The sequence below is a fragment of the Hippoglossus stenolepis genome, chromosome 8 (genome assembly GCF_022539355.2).
Source record: "Hippoglossus stenolepis isolate QCI-W04-F060 chromosome 8, HSTE1.2, whole genome shotgun sequence".
In the NCBI taxonomy this organism is placed as follows: domain Eukaryota; kingdom Metazoa; phylum Chordata; class Actinopteri; order Pleuronectiformes; family Pleuronectidae; genus Hippoglossus; species Hippoglossus stenolepis.
The window spans coordinates 20204600-20225822 of record NC_061490.1 but is presented as its reverse complement, the minus strand read 5'-3'; the positions used below and the strand labels follow the sequence as shown (position 1 = coordinate 20225822).

At 39.1% G+C, this 21223-nt stretch overlaps 1 protein-coding gene across 1 annotated transcript in view; it reads right to left on the bottom strand.

Annotated features, from left to right (window-relative positions):
* Nucleotides 1-17301: 17301 nt before the first annotated feature.
* grik3 (glutamate ionotropic receptor kainate type subunit 3) overlaps nt 17302-21223 on the bottom strand; it is an 88723-nt gene continuing 84801 nt past the window's right edge. Inside the window, exon 16 of the mRNA XM_035164530.2 lies at nt 17302-21185. Within this exon, the coding sequence (XP_035020421.1) occupies nt 20820-21185 (366 nt within the window). The 3' untranslated portion in view covers nt 17302-20819. The remainder of the gene's footprint in view (nt 21186-21223) is intronic.

Sequence of the window (21223 nt, the reverse complement as noted above, 5' to 3'; positions counted from 1 at the left end):
TGGATCCCAGAGCATTTCAGGAAATGAGAACACACGCAATATGAGGGCAATATCCAGTAAACACTCATGAACAGGATTAAGATGTTCACTTCACTAAAAGAAGCAATGACGGACTCAGTCAAACCTGTCAGCTATTTTGTAAGTACCCACTTGAATATGATTACTGCTCACACATTTGGGTTTTTAACATATTAATTATCGAAAATGTTTGAAAAAGAGATCGGTTTGAAAAAATAAATCTTTGGAATTTGCAAAAAAAATCTGTTCACTGTAAACACTATAGGTAAACAAGATCTTATTTTAATGAAAACAGCCAAGAAAAAAAATGGTCCATGTTATTTGAAGTTAAAGGAGACATATCCTCATATTCAGGTTCATAATTAAAATGTTGGTTATTGCTTTAAAAGGTTTACATGCTCTAATCTTCAGATTCCTGTCTCTTTAAGGCCTCCCTTCCGATCAAGCCCAGTCTACTCTTATTGGCCCACTCTGTTTTAATGGGTCAACTGTTTGTAACCAGGAAGAGAAAATGTCGTCCTGTGCTCTCACTTTACCTGGCTCTGTTGGGGGGCATGCAAGACCAGCCGCTAGGTGTGCACAATGCAAAAGTGGAGCATTGTCATGTGACATCACAATGTACCTTTGCAGACCTTTTAAATAAACAAAAACTTATAAAACACACCAAAAGAAAGAGAAAATGAAAAAGTACAAATCCGGTTGCAAATCCTGGACAATAAATAAAAATCCTCAATTTGTATCCGTTACTATCACTGAAACATAATTGTATGAAGACAATCTCATATTAAATATTATGATGTTTTATGTTTCTTAACTCTGTAGAATGTTTTCTTTAGAGTGAGTAATTTACACTAAACAGTAGATCCACACATGAATACTAGACGTAGAGGGGAAAATAAAGCAGCCTTCCTAAAGTTTTTACCTCCTCCCTCGGGCGCTGAAACTTTTAAGGCAAATCTGCCAGTGGGTGGAGAGGGAGGCTATGCTCTTCATGCTACAGCTCACCTGGGAGCCTGACAAGACCTTGCTTTATGGGTCTGCAATTCCCTTCATGTACAACATTTGAGTTAATAGAAGTCTTCATCCCTGACCAACCTCATCAGGAGCTTACTGCCAAGGAAATTATGGGGCTAAAAATGGCGGCACGGCAGCAGCAGGGTAACTGTGGGGGGAGGGGGAGGGGGAGGCCTGCTGAGGTAGGACAAGGGAATATCATTACAAGGTTAGATGAGATACAGATATCACAAAAAATAATAATCAGAGGTGCGTTCATACACAGAGTGTGGCAGTGGGATACTTCAGATTAGCACATTGTAGTGGAGTGCCATTAACAAATTGCAGCACAGTGACATTACAAACCTCCTAAAAAGCATATTTTTATATTATATGACTACTCCATTATAGCAATTTTTTGTTTTCTATCAAAAAAATGAGGAAATATTCATGAATGTATTTGCCATGTTAAGAAAGGAGTATTTGTTTTCACTCCTGTATGCTTGTTGGTTGGGTGGTGGGATGGTTTGTTAAGGATGGGATATGAGACAAGAAAAAGAACCATTACATGTTGACAGAGAGTGGGGGGGTGGGGGTGTTCACTGATCAGTTAAGTAAAAACCTCTCGATTTGAGCTTTTATTAGGGGTAGTTTGTATGTTGAGCTCAACAGAGGAAAACCTCTGGGCAGATACATTATCAGACATACCAAGTGAGTAGAAGGTGGCGATCTAAAAACCAAATAAAACCCCCAGTTTATTTTTGTGTGTGGCGTCTGGGAAGTGACTGCCTAAATGAGCTTTTGGGATTGATGCATTATAGGAAGGACAAAGGGAGTGCCAAAACTATGCCGTCAGTGCCACTTATGAGGGGAAAAGCTCCAGATTAACATATGGTGTATTCAATCTTGCTAAGCCTTGTGGGGGGGCAGCAATGAGTGATACAGTGAGGAGTTCCATTAAGGAACGGCTGCTTGTATTTGCACTTTATTATTACAAATAGATGCTCTCGCTCCTTCTCTTCCATTGTTTCACGAGCGCTCCATTTTCTCTGCTGATGTCCCCCTTGACAAAGCGCTGTTCGGGTTCTGCAATTTAGATTTTTGCTCATATTTACTTCCATTATTTTGTTGAGTGGAAAGCTTGTACACCAATTGATCAAGTTGTCTGCATAGCATAGAGTGGTCAAGTACAACGCACTGCTTTCCATTTAAGACAAACCTGCCAAAGAAGTAAATGTTTGTCTAACATATGAGAATGTCAAGCCCTGAAATCAGTCACTCAGGGTGCAGAGTACGAGAGTAACTAAAAGCAAACATTCCTGTGAGTACCGGGGACAGATTCATTCTCTTTGTCAGGAGCACCGTAAGCAGTAAGCAGGCGTCTCACTTCAGGGTTTATTGTTTTTTCCAAACAGTTTTGAATCCAGGATTCTTGCCAAGTGTTTTGATATATGACACCGCTATTCACCCAGATTACAGACCTCAAGCTCTGCCAAGTTAATGTCCCAACCCTTGCTAAAGATTGGTTAAAAGAGAAGGTAAACCTCCTCACAATCATTCCGACCTGCGAAAAAGACATCTGTCAAAAGCATCGGACAAATTGGGGTCATACATTATATTTTCCTCGTTGTTTATTCAACCCGGTAGATGTCAGGAGAAGGTATTTAATTCTCCTTATGTTGAAGCAATTCCTCCATAGAGCCAGCTGCAATGTGTCAGGAGCTTATAAATGACACCTACCGTTTTCGAGGAAATAAGAAGTGATAACCTTCAACTATTCCAACAGCTGTTGTTCTCCAGTAGACATATCATCACAGTAATATGTTAAGACACGGTGAAAGGTGTTTTCTGGAAACCTTGTCAGGTAATCGTTTGATTGACAATGAAAACATGGTCTGTCTGTGTCATGGCGCTGCATGGGAGGAGGGAAGAAACAGGGTGAATATAATCAGAGTGAGAGGAAAAACAAAACATCCTCCGCACCTGATTTGCAAAATATTTGTAGTGACATCCAAAATACTCGGCACACATGTGCGGCGAAGACAGTGCTGGCTGTAAGCACTGTCATTTTTAGCTGCTTGGGGAATCGGCTTGGCAGGGCTGACATGTTGCCATTCCTCAAGATGTATAACACGCGCTTCAGCCAAATGAAATGTTCCCTCGAAATTGAGGTCATTTCTATTCAAATATTTGTTGTCCTGACGATCCAATGGTAAGGGAAACGCATTACGAAAATAACTGTGATGACAGTGGAAATATTCAGCCTAATCATAACATTGTCGGGCAGCAACCCGTGAAGAGAAATCTTTTTTTGTGTGTGTGTGTGTGTACCAAATTATTTTACACAATTACATGGGAGGAATGAAACATGAATAAATGCATGCCAGTTTTATTTACATTAATGGTGTCCGTTTATAATCTCGACATTTGTGGAAGGGTCAGTCTTTATAGTTATCCATAACTGCTGACAGATGAAGCCTGTTGTTTATGTAGGAAATATTTGCACATTCATTAAAAAAAATATTATTTGAAAGATTTGTAATGCAACATAAATTGGCTGAGCATCGGCCATAATATTTTACTTGCTTAATCAAACTGCACGAAAGGGTAATACACAGTACTAATTGGATTTTGTCATTTAATTTAATAATGAACACGAGAGAAAAAAAATAAACAATGAGCTACCCTACTCATTTATGCAATGTATTCAAAATTATACTGTCAGTGTCAGTAATGCAGTTATGTTAAAAGCTTGTAATAATGCCAGTACATGGTCAAGTGAAGTAGCTGTACTCCATTTGATTACGTTCAGTTCCTCATACAGATACAGTAATGCTCAGAGATGTAGTACAGCCGTGCTGGGGTTTCCCTGCTTTAATCCATCACCTGTATCACTCTGCACCTGCAGTTTGCATCCACGTTGAACCATATTTCATCTTACACACTTCTGTATCAAGTTTCACATTGAGGCCGATAAGATGATTAGCTACAGAAACTTTCTATCCTCGCTCCCTTAATATCAATGTTTCATCGACTGAATATTTGATACGGATTCTGCACCGCACCCTTTGGCATTATAGCCCTCTGTGACACGTCGTTATTTGCACAGCTGTAAAACACAAGTTGAAGTCCTGACGTTATGGTAGCACGGCTGAGTTTAAGTACCTCATAAAACATGGCTTTGGATGTCATGATCTGATTCTGATAAAATAAAGTCAGATTTTATTATGCTTTTAAAGTAAGGCAGCATAGTCATGATACTCCACCAGATCACGCACAGTATGAATCATCACACAGCTCGTTGTTGATTGTTGATTTTTATTCAGATTACGAAGCAAAGTAGCTCATCTTGATCCATCTTTGCAGAACAACATAAAGTTATCAGGCTTGTCCTGCCTGAAACTGACAGGATGGAAATGGGCTGTGGTTTGCCGGAGGCGTCTTCCCCAGGGAACACCCAGGACATATGGCTGTTGCGATGCAGAGACTTGTTATTCTGCAGTAAAGGAGTCCCACAGGACCAGTTAAGTAGTAATGACAGTACGAAATGAATTGACGAGAGTCATATTTCCACAGGTGCTGCACTGAAGTCCCACCCAAGGTTTGTGTGGGCTCTTTTAAACCGATGCCCTGGTTCATCAAAGAGCGTATTTCCCTTTAGAAAAATGGAGTGATATCTGTTGTGGTATTTCCTGAATGGTGTGAGCTTGCAGCGTTGGCTGGGGTTGTTATGGTGCTAGAGGCTAGTGCTTACCTTCCCTAGGCTAATAAGACTCTGATCACAGTTAGAACATCCTGATCTGGCAGGTCAACAAGCGTGTAAAAACCAGTGTTCTCATTAGAGCACGGAACATTGATTAAGATTAAAATGCGCAACGGCACAGTGAAGCCCAAGGACCATGCATAGGAACATCAGCAAGTTTCAATGCAACACAGCCTCTGTTTACTTTAGTATATATTTTAAGTTTTTCTTTGACTATTCTCCCCAATTATTATTATTTAAAAAAAAGTCAGCTATTTATACTATTAGAAAAAAAACATCACATTAAAAATAATAGTGAACGATACTATAAACACATGTACAGACATTGCTAAAACCTTTTTACCGAATCATCATGTATGTGAATGTGAGTTAATAAAGAGGGGATGGGTTTGTTTCCTCAGAGACAACCAGACTGGACATGTAGGGCCAGCTGAGAGCTGCAGAGAGGTGAGCAGCTTCTCGACTGTCTTGTGTCCACTGATTATGATCTGCCTGCGTCAAGCAGCTCCCAGCAGATATCAGCACATTATCTCAGGTTTAGTACAGCCTCTTAATCACACCAGGCACAGAATTCCATTAGTCTCTGTCACTTTCTCCCCAACTCAGGAAGCTAGATCCCAATCTGCCATTTGAACGTTATGGTCTCTCCCTCTCTGTCTATTTTCCCTCCAACTTTTTTTTTGCTCCATCCCTCAAGATGTTTCCCAAACACACTGGCTTACCATTACCTTTTCTGCATTTGTTGCATACTGTGTATTTCCATTTGTGTCCGGGCAGGAATCTCCCTGTATATCATCCCACGGTTCTATCAGCTTTATCCCTCCCAAAACACATTTTCTCCTCACACCCGTGTCAACAAGATGTATAGCGTACAAGGCAATCTTGCAGCTGGAGAGCTGACATTCTTTCCGATGTCATGCCTTGGGCATGTGAAGTTGTGATGCGACAACCATATTGCATTTATTTCCCCAAAAATTGATATAACCTTACAGAAAATATTGTCTTTATTTCTAGAAATAATGCATCAATTGAAAAAGATTGGCAAATCATTTCAATATGTATACACAGTGAATATACAACAGTATCAGAAGTTACAATGTCCCACATGAACCAAACAAAAACATTTAAATCTTGATCTTTAAAAAAACATGGAATATATTTTTGTTTATGCCTTCTGCAGACTATTTTTGCCTATAGAAAAATCAATAGAGCTTGAGTTATCAAATCCAACGTGTGTTGGAAGAGAGCGCAAAGGGGAGAGCGAGCGGCAGCAAAATCAATCCTGAGATATTGCCTTATTTAACGTGGTGCCATAAATAGCAGCATTATGATGTTAACTATTGCTGAAGTTACAGAGAGGACGAGGAGAGGTCAGACTACATGTTACACTCACTCTTTGCCCACTCAAATGTGTCCAGTGTCTCATCCAAGTATACAGTAGCCTCTCCTGTCTAACTTCACTCCTGTAGCCAGGTGCATTTCCAGTGTCTTCCGCATTATACGGCAACCAGATCACACTCATCAGATTTCATCAGCTAAACAGGGATCACTCATCTCCCTTTGATATGGTAATCTGTAAACCAAACCTTCCTGGAGGAGCCAGAGCATGCACACATACAAAAATAAATGTTCAACCTAAATAAAGGAGACATTTGTGACAGGATAGTGAAAATTAATCAATGGAGACAATTAGGGGAACTCATGCAGTTTACAGAAATCAGTCTATCAATAAGGCAATAGATCATTTTGAAGAGGACTGGCAGGGCTAAATGGATTCCATTAGGTAAATAAATGTATAATCAGTGTGATTAATTGACAGATGAGGTGCATTAATAGAAGAAACCACTATAATAAAAGAGAGAATGAAGGTTAGGAGGGTCTAAATGCTCAGAAGAAATGACTGTTGTTAACTGCACAGTAGCACCAGCAGCAGATTTATGTTGCATGAATGTACTTTAAGAGGGGAATGCATGCATTTATTTTAAATTTGGTTTCATTCATTAACTCCACTGTGGATTTATATTACTATTGTGGTGAGGCAACTGTCAGCTAGTGCTTTTCTTATAATTAGCTGGGGCCTCCATACATAATATGTGACTATGTGGCAATGCTCCAGCAGCATCTGCTGAAGCTGTGCTTCCACCCTTAGTGTGAACTACTGCAAGTGAGCCTCAGATTTAACCTCTTCCTAATCCTTCCACCACCTCCCTCCTCTGCACATGAGCCATCTTGGCAGAACTACAGAGAAAAAGGGGGCTTATTTGAAATTTTATTCATGTTGCCCAACGTCACAACTAGGTCTGCTTGCCATTCAAGTATAAATCGTGTTCCCCAAGTCTAAAAGTAACAGGATTAAAATGGGTAAACTAAACATGTGTAGTAACATCTGTAGTGTTGTGCATTTCAAACTAATGCAATGAAGAGTAGGTTTGCATTAGCTCTATTGTAGACAGACATTGATTCCATAATCTTAACTACGGAGAGAAATCTCATGATCACACTATATTGCAGTTACAACCATTCTCTCAATTGTATCACCCAAGATCAAACTCCTCTGAAGGTATTTTTGTAAATTGAAACTGTAGTAGCTCATATTTGGTGTTTTTGTGGCCAGATGTGCATACAACATCTGTACTACAGCTATACATTAGGTAGAATATATCATTCAGGTTGATTGGACCTAGCAATAGCAAATCAAATCTCTCTTCTCTTTTTCTGTTTAACAGTGCTGCACCCCCTGCCACAGTGCACTGACAGCTTTATAATGGATAGTCGACGGGAGCTGGGACCTGCTTCTGTGCAGATGAAACTACTTATGAAAGAACTTGCAGAGTTGCAAGGTGCAAATAAAGTATAGGGTACCGCACAACTAATCTAGGACACCTAGAGCGTAATGCCGATGACAGGTGTGGTCCATAAGGCATTTGAAAATGCATTTCAAGAGGGAAGGTACATTTCTAAGCAACTTAAAGAGCACTGTTATCATTAGATTTAAACAGATAAGCCATCTAACCGTTACTTTGCTTTAGATCTAAAATAGACAATCTGACAATGTTGCACAATTTCAACACAACATTTCAAATACTGCTGTCACTTTCTTACACATATAGTAATATATTTATGAACAAACCAATGCGATACAAAGCCCAGCTAATCAGCTTTCAGTGTTCTCCGAATATTTAATTATCCAGACCTTTTAAGGATTAAGATATCCTCACAGGCCGTTATCCCATTTCCTGCATATATATATATATATATATATATATAGTGGAGACGTTAGAAGCCCGCAAACAAACAAATATAAAAATCCTGCAGCATTTCAGCACATGTTATTTGACTGCAGGTTCAACCTAGACATTCATAAAACAGTATTCCCTAGAAAGGCTTTCTGAGTATGCTGGCAGACATTTTGTTTCTGGCGAGTAGAGTTGCACCTGTTTTGTGTCTTTGTGTGTTTCTTTATCCAAACAGGAAGGGACTGTTGGCTCCATCCATAACAGAGAGAAAGGGAGAGAGAAAGACGAGTATTGCTGTCTTTGCTCTGACAGCTACAGAGGCACAAGAAGAATCTTGAGGTTACAGGTGCCATGCTGCAAATGTCACACTAGTAGATGAGCTCATGGGGTGTCCAACATGGAGACAGGGGAGGGAGATGGACGAAGGGGTCAACCATGCAATGATGATGAAAACCAATACTTTATACTCAATACAAGACTAAAGCTTGACGTTGACATGTTTCAGGGTAGGAAATTGAGAATCAGAAGTCATCCATCCAAATTGTGCCACTGATATCACAACCTGAAGGTCACTGCTGCCTTTTCAAGCCAACAGCAGCAAGACACCACAAACCAAGCAGTCAAGACAAATGTTCTCTCCAATGAGGAATAATGACGAAGCCTGCATCCGAGTCGATCCATCAGTAGTGAATGTTATCTCAGATGCTGCTAATCAGGATTCGAACATCTAGGAATGATGAATGTCATTGCTTGAGAAACACATCTTCAAAATCCCACTTGACAAGTGAGGGTAATGCTACTGTTTTTGAACATTTGTGTGTCTCTGTGGTTAAAAACACAGACAAAATAATTAATTACAAAAAATGCTTCACCTGCCTGTGGGTGGTGCTTAAACGTTTGTTTACTTCTTCCTGATTGGTCCAAAGTAAATGCATCCTTTGTAGAGGATGACAGCTTGTTTACTGTTGCCTTGTTTTAGAAATCTCATTCTTGCAAGTGACTGTCCCTGAGGGATTAAGTTTTCAAGTTTCTCATTTGTTGTCATTCCTGTCATTTTTTTTTTTTTAAATCTACTGCCGTTCCACCATTTAATGGTTCATAGTCAAGCACTGCTGCATGTTCCATACAATACCCCTCATTATTTTGGAGCTGTTTGTTCAGTTACAGCAGAGTCACTGGTGGTTCGAGCTCAACAGATGAGGTCTCTCTCTCTGAGCAGCTGTTGCAGGTTATTGATGACCTCATTAGAATGCTGCCTGCGGCACAACGGCTGACTTTGAAGGACTTCCCATATGCAATGGCACAAACTGCCATCGAAGCCCGTGCCACTCGTTTCATGCCAGACAGCATTTCCTAACGGTCTTTTAGTCGCAGAAGTCAAAGGAAAGGAACTGTAAAGGAGTATTGTGGTTCTGAATCCTCGCTCTGAACTGGAGACTCTTTATACTAAAGTATAACTTGAGAGCTTGGACAAATTCCAGTTAGCAGCTTTCCAAGTTTCAGTCCTGACACAAATAAATCCACATCCCCTTCATTTAGCACATCAACAATACCCACAAAATTTTGTTTTTCATATAATTGAACTCAGAATTATAGTTAACACATTATATCTCCAAATGGGCTCTTAAATTGAATTACTCAGCTATTCCATGCGGACAAAAGAGGTAATACACCATCCCATTTATGCTCGGCTACAGGTGCTGCCTCTTTATCTTTTATATCTGAGACACTAGCTTGCATTAACAAAGCCTCATTGAGCAATAATGCTCTGTAATTAAATATGACTTTACATTTGGCCCTACTCATAAATACAGGCAAGAAGGATCCACAAAAATAAAACACAGTGGGGGACATAAATTGTGATTTTCAGAGGCTATACATTAACATTTCTGCAGCTTTGTGTGGACATTAAAACTAGTCTAGCACAACGGAAGTCATCTGCCATAAATACTGAAAGTGCAACACACGTTTTAATCATGCACTTTACAGCTACAGTGTGTGACTTTGTTTGCTACCGCAGTATTTATTGTGGTATACGGTGATAGTTAAATGTCTTAAACAAGGGAAACCCTGTAAAGAAAACATTCAAAAGAGTTGAAATCAACTCTTAACAGATGTTTATCACAGTATAATTCGAAAGACTAAATTAATTATAGTAAACTAATTAAAATCGTTATTATTAAGATGTCCAGAGTCTATTCATTTTAGATAAAATGCCATTAAAATAGGTGTTTGTGAGATATAAAGCAAAAGTACTTGTTTGGTCATCGAAGTCCGAAGCAGCTGTTCTGTCTCTTAACCACCACATTTTGGGTTAAACAAAGCTCCCAGCCATCGCTCGCAATCCCGCTTAAGGTGCCAAGAGAGTTGTATGCCAAGTCCCTCCAACTGTCACTTCCTTATTTAATATTAATGAGCAGTTTACGGTACACACATCCATGCCACTACCTCTCAAAATGTCAGACAGTTTTGAACAGGAGTTTTGATCGCTCAGTGATCGTCCTTTTCCTTCAACGTTCCATTGGAGCGCGACAGAGGGAGGAAGGTGACAGTTCTGTTTTGGCCTCCATCTGCACGCAGCTCAAATTGGCCTTCACAGCCCATAAACTTTCCCCCAGCTAGCCAGACACCCTCTAGCACCTTCCCTGTGGACAGGCCATATAATGTCCTCTTATAGAGGAGAGGAAAAAAGGAGAGACTGTCTGACTTCCATCATTGGGGATTTATCATGTTTTACTAAGGAGACAAAGAGAGTTTTGAAAAAGAATTTAGCTGGTGGAATAATTACTTTTTCTCTGCAATAGTGATACAAAATTGGCCTCAACATCTTGTAGTAAAAGAGAGCCTCCATTTCACTTATCATCATAATCAAGTCGTTATAATTAATATACCAAGTAAGGACAGATGCTGCTATGCTGCCAATACTCAAAATGTGCTTTCAGCACATAAATGGCTTTGCAGAGACAAACCCGGACATCCGTAATGGTCATAGATAAGTCAAAACATATTGATTCTATACAATCTATATGTGTTGGATATGCACACTAAGAAACTTTTAGGGAGACATGAAAGAATATTGCTGCATGCATTGGCAGCTTCCCAAGCCAAAGGATTGAAATGTGGGGACACAGTCTGATAGAGAATACCAAATCATCTGCTGGTGAACTTCATCCCCATGTGGAACCAAATGGAATCTGGTCCTGGGCCAACATCAAACAGCCTTGCTGTAGGCTGCAGGCAACTGTGGGATAAAACACTGACAGCATTTCCTCAGGTAGAAACGAGTAAAGAGGTTTGGAGTTCCTGTCTGATGAAGAGAGACTTGCTTTTCACTAAAAATCCAGACATACCATCCTGCCATTTTATTTACGAATTCTAGCCAGTAACACTCAAACTCATCTGTTAATGTTGACGATGTGAACGCAACTCAAGACACTAGCTCGTAACTTGTAACCCTCGCTTACAAACAGATGTGTTTACTAGGGTGTTGATTCACCAGAAGAGGGCGCTGTTCAGCTATTGGAACATAAATTCTTGTTTTAATCTATGCCACCTAGAGGAAAGGAAAGCAACAACAATAAAAGCAGAGTAATCCTGTGATTGGCGAATGAGCCACACTACGCTGTCGTGCTTACACTAACTGGCAGGTATCCTGAGAGGGCTATCAATTCACTGAATTTGGTATACCTGCCTCTTAAGGACGGTACAAACATGATGGAATTTTTTATTTTTAAATGCATGATTCAGTGAGATTGGTACTGGTCAGGTAAGAAGCAACTAAGTTAATAGATGTGCTGTGCACAGCTCTGCAATAAAGAAACAGTACAAGATACTACATGAGAGATATTTTATGTTATTGTAAGAGGTGGGACATTCTTTTGTTGTTTATTATGAGACCGTTGCAGGACAAATTAAACTGTGGTGGTTCGCCACAGTCAAGGTGATTAATGGGGAACACTAAAATATGGTGATGGTATATCCCACTGGCAAAGAAAGTAATAGCTGCTGCAATTTTAACTGGAATACCTCCTGCAGGCAACAAGCATTGCAGCTCTACAATTAGATGAAGCTTGCTTGCAACTGCATTGCAATGACAAAGCTGTCCCTGTTTCATCAAGAACAGATTCAATTCTTCAATGCTTGGACTCAAATGCTTGAGGCTTTCAAGGGAATCTCAATATTTGATGACAGGATAACATCTAGCATTTTCTGAAGTAACTACAATGAAACATTCATGCTCTGCTACTGTTTCAACCAGCTCATCTCAAAGGTATACTGCTGGTTTGTGATCCGTTGTTTGGGCTGATGGTCGGTCTTGTTGCAGCAGAAAAACACAGCAATTTCTGGATGTTTTGGAGACGTGTAATCTGGGTGAAATCACTTTGAATCTGCACCGTTTAAAAAATCCCAGTTATGACAGTTGAGCAAAACTGAAGACGATGAGTGTTATAGGTTATGAAGGCTGTTGGCATCCTTAATGCATGACATCTTTGTGGGGCAGAAAGTGTCAGCTTTTTACCATGGTAAAATGTTTTTTCTTGTTTAACTCTTTATTTTTGTGTCATTATTATCCAGATGTTTTCAAATGTTATTGTACATATGTTTAAAATGTTCCTGACATCGACCTTTGACCGGGATATTTAATAGTACTGTAATGGAGTAATAGTGAGCTGTGTACAAAAGAAATGTCCTTTGTGCGTAACTGCTGTATTTCAATATTTTTTGTGTTCTTGTGACCCATCTTCTTGACGCCTCTTGAACCTGGTGTTTTTGCAATTGTTTATGTGTTTTGTCTGCTGTGTAATTTCTTGGTAAGTCTTCAGATGTAAGCAGTAAACAATTACTCATTTTCAAATTTAAAAGCACATTATTACTGCATCATTTCAATGTTAACCATTTAGTTTGATACCGTGTGTAATTGGGCCGACCCAAACCTTTGACCATTGCTATTGTAGTAATCAACATCCAAATCTGTATTCGAAAGCATTGAGTACTTTCATTATTATAAGCCTATATTATTTATGACAGAACAATCCCAAATGGCCTTTGAAATACTAAATAGTAATCCAAAATTACTCATCATGCATTATCATTAGATATTAGATGTTTGTTCTCAGACAAGGACGTTCGATAGTTTTGTGCATCACATAATGAAATCACACTAGCAGCAGTAACACTGGGACAGAGACACATGAGCACGTGACAAGTTTACAAGTTACATCTACACTACCAAGATACGGAAAAAAGACAATGTCTGGAATGAATTTCAAATTTATGAAGGTTATCCCTGCATAAAGTCATGTTTGCCAAAGAAAAAAGACTAAATGCTAAATGTTTAGCAAATGTCCTAAAACTGTAGGTAAAATCTGAGCCATCTTGCGAATACTAAAATATACTGTCCATTTATTACAGTAAAGCTGATGTAAGTGGATGCTGCTGCATGCTAACAATAAAACATTGGATAACATACACACACTCTGTAGAGGAGTGAATGATTTACATAAATGAAGAGGTGAATCTAGAGTGTCTATACTGAGTGCATAATACGATGTTAAACGGCAAAAGTACAGTACCTTCTTGACAAACACTCCTCTGCATTAAACGTTCATGAGTTTTGTTTTATGTACACTGGAGAAAAAATGCCTTTCATCCAATTCTATATTTATATTCATGAAAGCCTTTATTCCAGTCATTATCAGGGTCAAAGACGGAACAGAAAGAGCAAGTCACTAAGGCATTTCATGGGCAATGTCTCTAACGGGCTATTTCACATAAAGTCAAATGGATAATTCAACATGATAGTATGAAGATAAAACTCTGATACTGGTGCTGTGAGGGATTTTGCAATGAAAGAGACGGGGTCTGGGATAAACAATTGTTTTCTCTCATTCAGCCATATGGCGTCTCCCGGTACAAACACAATACATGTAATGCCAAGCTCATTATGGAAGGGAGAATATGCAAGTATTCCCACTGTGGTACCACTTCATTCGAGCAGTACGGTGTACTGTAATTACACACCCATTAATTGTTCATCCTTTTTAATGTTATTGGGATGGGCAGTGTTATCGACCTTCTATTAGTCTTGTAATCCAGCTCTGGCACGCTGCCCATGTATGAAAGTGAAAATGTATTCGTAGTTTCATATCTGACCTGGAGCACGTAAATACATGTGATTAGTCTCTGGTTTTCCTTTTTGTTACAAGGGCAAAGTTAGGATTTTGAATGTCCCTCTAATGACTAAATAAAACTTAATGTTTGTTACCCATTATCTCTAATTTAAAAGTTATTTTTTCCCTCCAAGAAAAGCTGGATGTGCAGTTTGTCACTTGCAGCTCACTGATTCCTTTCATTACTCCCTGGTGAAAATTCAATAATGCACTATTGAAAAGGCACAGTTAATTTTCTATTGTGCAGGTCACATATTTAAGATTAAAAACTATTATACTGAGAAATAATTACAGAATGTAAATACAATCAAAACAATGAAATATCATTAAAATCCTCAGGAAGGAGTTAAATTCCCATGCCCTGTTTTTAATACCGTCTTTTATTTGAATGTGTTATCGACAGCCATTCCTCCAGAACAATTGTCTTTTAGCTTCATATCCTATTACAGCTACATATCCTGTGCTTCCTGAATTGAATTCATTTTTCTTGGATGATGACATTGCCCATAATAAGGTTCAGTGCACACTCGCCCTCCCATCAAGCCAATCCTCTGGTGCAGCTTCAGCCAGGATAGGTCTCTCACCCACTGGGTCCACGGAGATGGGCATGGCATGGGTCAGCCATTCATTCACCCCCAAATGGTCAATGATGCACAGCCATTGGGCTCCAGCACATCACCCCGGAGTGTGAAGCAGAACATCACGCATTGACGGCACTGTCAAGGTCAACAAAAAGAGCACTGGTCTGGACATGTGCCATCAGAGTGAGAAATCCACCACCAGCCTGCATGAGCAACCGACCAGGGCAGGTCAGCTTTAGGTTGGACTTTCGCCACGCAGAATCTCATTTGTACACTATATTGAAATATGTGAGGATAAATCTGAGGACATGAAGATGAATCTGTAAAGGTAATGCAAAGTCTAAATGTCATTCATTACCTCAGCTCTTCACAACATTAGGGACACAATGTAACACCACTCTAGATAAATAGTTTATGGTTCTGCATTAGGCTGCAGCCCATTAACATTAAATCAAACATAGACTTTCCATTATAAAAAATGAGGGAAAAAACGTCCATTTAAATGTCGCCTTAAAAGCCGCCCCAAACATTATTGAGCACCACCACATACAATTGGCTTTGAATAAAATGATTCATTTTAATAAAATCCATTTTGTAACTGTGTAGTTTATTTTCAGGAAGGCCTATGTCTTAAAATACTCTATATTCACTGACCTACATTATGGCAGCACTCAGTTTTCCAGCTGAACATATAGCTAATCTTAACAGGCTCGTGCACACAGTAGCGTGTGGTGTTGTATCAGTCTTTCAACTAATTTAATTTTTTCTACTTTTGGTGTGGATCTAGGAGTTTTTTTCTGTTCTTTTAACATTGCGAGATATGATGTTTTTAGACATTTTTTGATTTCTCTGAGAACGATATTAAATAATAAAAATCTTAAGGGAACTGAGTGTATGTAATTTTTAGATCTTACAGATTTCAAATGTGCCTTCATAGGAAGAATGCAAGGCCTTGGTAGAGGTATATGCTCTTTTGAGTGCCATTCTAAATTCACTAAATTTCTTTTTATATTTATCTCATTTGATTCCTGACCTGTCTTCCATTGCTTATATCTTATAACAAAATCTTCCTCTCTTCACATTGTCGCTGATCCATTTTTCTTCTCTCTTCACTCTCAAACTGTTGTGGGTGTTCCTTTGAAATCATTTCCTCATTCTCCTTGGCTTTTTTCCTAATGTCATCCCATCTTTTTTCATTTTGCCCCACTGCTCCTGCTCCCTCCACCTCTCATGTCCTTTCACATCTTTCTCTCTTCATCTGGTTGGCTCCTATCCTCCCTCTGTTTCCCTCTCTCTCTCTCTTTTACATACTCCCGATGTGCTCCTGCTGGCCCCGGTCTGTCCAAAGGGATTAATTGATAGTGAAAGATAATAAATCTTCCCATTAGGCGCAAGGCCCCTGCCCATCGCTCATTATGAACCCGCTGCTCCTCAACGCCATGGCCTGGGGTTTCCCCTGCTTTTTTAACAGGCACGTCTGCCATCTCGACGCCAGCAAGGTTAATCTCTCTCTATCGCGGTTGATTGGCTACCTCACGTCACGACACATTCTCATTCATGCATGAGCACCGTTTGTGGCGGGTGTTTATTCCTTCCTTTCTCTCTCGATTTGCAGCGCACCGTGTTTTACATGAGAGATCCGAGCCTCGCCGGGCAGCAGCTGTTGCACGTGACTGCAAAGGTACTCTGCTGTAGGGGTTTGAATTTTATGGATCTCAAAGAAAGGACCTATATAAAAATTCTCATCTAGCAATGTTCATTTTTCCTTATTTACTAGTGATATGATGGATAAGAAATATATAAACTATTCTAGTATCTGGGAGTTGTACTGAATTATTGCTACCTTGAGACCTGTTTGTGGGATCCTCAGACATTCAATCTTCAATGGTTCCTCCTTCTTTTTTCAGACCACAGATCTCCTACCTGCATTAGCCAGTAACTGTATCCTTCTCCCAGTCTGGGCAGCTACCTTCCTTATCTATCCTCACATCTGTTTCGCTTTGTTCCTGAATAATAACTGTGACAAAACACACTATGAATAATTGATCCTGCTCATCAGGCGATTTGAGTTTATGTTGTTTACATTAGTCCTTGTAGTAGTATTTCAGTAGAATAATCCCACTGCGATTACAGTTCAGTACATCCTTGTAGCTTTAAACTGTGGGCATCAACAGTACAGTTGATCTCGAGCAGTCAGAAACCAAAGGTCTTCTGAATTTGTAAATTATTGAAGATTTTTCCCTGAAGACATAGAGATGAAAACCTATACAATTTTGTTGGAAAAGAATCTCTTCATATTTGACTTAATAAACTTGTTAACTTCTGCAACACTTTAATAAGCCCTGTACCAAGCAAGCAAATATACAGTATTGGTGATAATCCTATTAAGTTGAATTTAATTGCAATGGTGGACAAAATGATACTCACTGCACATTATAAGTGACTGTCACATGTTTTACTTAAACATGCTAAACCCATGTTTGCCTACATGATTTAAGCACGGCAGCAGGACACAAATCAATCAGCAGCTGAACAGGAGATATAGATAGTTTGTATTTTTTATTTAAAACTTCATATAACCCATACAGCAAACTGTACAATTGAATTATTCACAGTGAGTTAAAAAGAAAATAATTCAATAGCTTTTCTTAAACATTTTGTTGAATTTCCCCGTGTTTTACTCAGATGTCGCTTATTCTAAGGTTCTCTTAACACATACAGTTACTAGGAAAACAAAATCTTTTTTTCCCTTTGTTTTTTACAAAACCTTACAAAAAACTATATTCATATAAATTCTGCATGTCCACAAGGAAAACCCTGGTTGGCACCAACATATTAATCATATTGTTTGAGAGGTTTTCTGCCAAATGATAGAAGCTTTGCAACTGAAAAGAAAGGAATACATAAAAAGGCATACCGTCATGACCGTTGGAAAATCAAAACTCACACACTGCTAATGGAACACAGGTTATGTAGCTTACATGTTGCATTACTTTTCTCTCACAGTTCATACAATTTTGTGTAAAATGACATTATTATTAACATTGATTTATAAAAAGATATATATATATATATTTATATATTCAGTAACCAAACTGACTGAATCAGCCAAATCAGAAACCCTGTTGTAACTAATTTTGATTATGATGACTTCAGTTCTTTTCACATATCAGAGACGTGAAATACAGGCCAACTTGAGTCTTTGACCTGCATGAAAAGCTACAGTACACATGAGGGTAACGTTATGTAGTATAGCCACGTTTCAACTGTGGCCACACAATAGACCAGGGGCCCTATTCACAAACATTCTGAGAACACTCTCATACAACTCCAAACTCAGCCTAAAACTTTCCAGCAAGGGAAGTTCTCTGAGCAGCTCAGTAAGAATAAGACAAAAACTGTTACTCGCTAGTATGACAAGCTCTTTTAAAAGGTGTGGGAAAAAATGGATTAAAAAAAGAGTGGAAGCACTGGAGAGATGAGCGATGTTTAATCTTAACTTAGTTTGTGGACACGTGTAAAACCATTTTATGAATAGACTTCAAACCTGATGTTACAGCGCAAGCAGAGAGGCAGGTGAGGGAGAATATAGCAAAGCGAGTTAACGCCTCCTTCCCGTGCAGCACCAGTGTCATAGCCATGTGTTCTGCAGTCTAAAAGCAAAAAAACGGAGATTGCAGCATAGAAATTGGATTCTTCATGCACAGGTGAGCGCTGTGTCACTTACTTACAACCACTGGCAACGTTATCTTAAAAAAAACGTAATAACACAATTTTCTCGTCAGCTTAAGGAATTTTAAAGCCTCTTAAAAAATCCTTGTCCCTGCTCCTAACAGTTTTTCACTCAAGGAGGCTCTCTTAAGGGCTCAGACTCTTGGTGAATAGCAGGATCTTGTCTTACCTGTAACAAGTTTCAATTCAAGTAACAATTTTCCGTAGAAGTTCGTCACCAGCTTCATGAATATGGCCCCTGGTCCTTATTGGATTCTCAAGAGAAGTATAGGGGCAGTTACATAAGATTAAACCTTACTCTAAGGGAGTGTCCGCTAAATTCTTGGGAAAGTTAAACATTTTCATTTCACGTTCACCTTGTAGAAATATACTAGCCATCAAATAATATAATGCATTAAAGAGTTTTGGGGCTATGGAACTGGGGAAGTAGTTTAAAGTGAACTCTCTAATGAAATAAATAGCATCTATAACATATTTGACTGTGAACAGAATTCATTTATAACAGTATAAATTTAGCAAAATACATTTTCTCCTGCTGATCTTATCTACATACTCTACTTTGCAGAAGGGAATCGATAAACAATTATACAGTGACTCTCTACCAAACCAACGCTAAGTTTTACAGATCGGAGTTTCCTTGAATCATATATTTAGTCATAGATTTTTTTTTTTTCCTCGACATTTCCACAACTTGAATCTCACAGAGGTTTGTTGTTTGTTCAGCTCCCACGTGGCAGCAGCTCACAGACTCTTCGAATCTTCACACAGCTCTCAATTACACTCGCTTTACATATATACTTACTCGACAGACATTAAAGTCAACATGAACACACAAAACGTCTGTCCTCAGTCTATCCACCATCTATTCATCACTTTGTCCTTCAGCATGTTACAAGTATGGAATTACTCTGTTCACACCAGGTAATGGAGTAAAAAAAAAGATAATCTTCGAAGTCTTTCCTCATTTAAAAGCAAACCTTGGCCAGTTTTCATTACACTTAGTGAAAAACAAAAAGCCTCTTGATTCAGGCCTGTAAAATAAAGTAACTGTTCAACAACATGTTCAGAAATACTGGGGACATTGAGCAGTCATGTAGCCATGGAAAAAGACCAGCGCATATTTTGATGGTCACAATTAAATGCACTCAAAAATGCATTTCAGTTTTAAGGTCACAGTCTCTGTGCCTTACAATTCTTTATTGATACAATGCCTTCCATCCCATTCTGTAGCATGCTATCATTTTAATCATGGTGAAAAACTGAACCTGGACTTTTGGAATTGATTAACGGATTGGGAAGTTCATCCAGTAGTTTTCTTATTTTTTGATTGCTTTGTTGATAATGATAGTTTGAAGTGAGGTGTTTTTTTTGTTTAACCAAGCAAAGACAATGCCACAACTGTCCCAAATACAATTCCCCTTCTACATATTACCCTGCACCAAGGGATTCGTAGAACCCCTTGATAGTCCAATTTACACCACTCCAATTTCCTTTGCATGGACCACAAGGTGAGTGCTCTCTAAGAAGCTGAGTGAGCAGTTATGGCTCTAACTTGTCAGTATATAATTCTGTTTAATGATCAGATCTTTGGCAATTTAAATGATTAAAATTCAGTCATGTACAAAATCCTTTCTGAAATAATTTGTGTTTCTGGCCAAATTTATCACATAAAACTGATCCAGTCATCAATAGTGGAATTTCCTGTTTAATATGGATTTCTCTCAATTGTAGCTTGTTTTGCATCAATGGTTAATTTGTGAGGAACAATATACACATCACAACTTTAACCAACGAACTGCTGAACAGTTGTCTTGCTAAGGGTTTTCACCAATAACAACACTGCAAATGCTGATCGAGTACTTTTACAATGTCCCTGTGAACCAAGCCTTCAAACGATCCTTTATCATATCCTACTGCCTTTAACTCAAAAATAACCATATAAGCCTAGACAACTGGTTTGAGGTAACTTTATTTTCTGCTGTCAAAGGCCATTTAGGAGTTTGTATAAATCAACAGGATAAAGGTTAGAACGTGATATTTAACAAAACTGATCTTCAATGAAAACTGCCCTTCCTTGTCCTTGTATATCTGTCTTTTATTGCCATTCTCATCAAAGCCTTTCGTCTCACTTCGGTCCAGTACAATTCTCAGTCTTTTCACTGATGAGGATTCCTTAAAATTATGTGTATTTTCTTGTGTTTTTATGTTGCGCACGTAAACATCAGACTTAAAACTGAATATTTGGGTGTACTCTTTTCCCGGAACCGCCCCCGCATATTTCTTATTTTCAAATCTTTTGTGGTTTGGATTAAAGTGGTGAATGTTGTCATACCTGTGTGGCTGATGCTGCCATTTTGAGATGCCCGTGTTTTGTTAGTGTCCCCATGTCACTGTGGTTGATGATGTATCTGGTGATTCCGTCTATGCCATTGTCTCTAGTCTCTGGCACTGCCCCTGACACATTGCTTATGAGGTTCTTGCCCTGGGGGGAACACAATGTCATGGGAACACAGGAGTCATCCCAGTGCTGCAGCTCATGTTGTCCTTTCCTGGGAGTCGTCGGTCGTTGTAGGCGTGCATGTTTATCACTGCATCCGTCTTCGCCATGACTGGAGGCTGAGGCTTGTGTTTCACTCGCCTCTCGCAGGTGAACGACAGTCTGATCTCGTCCACCATGGCACTGCACAAAGACCTCTGGGCAAAAAGGGAGGATGCGGGGAGGAGAATAAA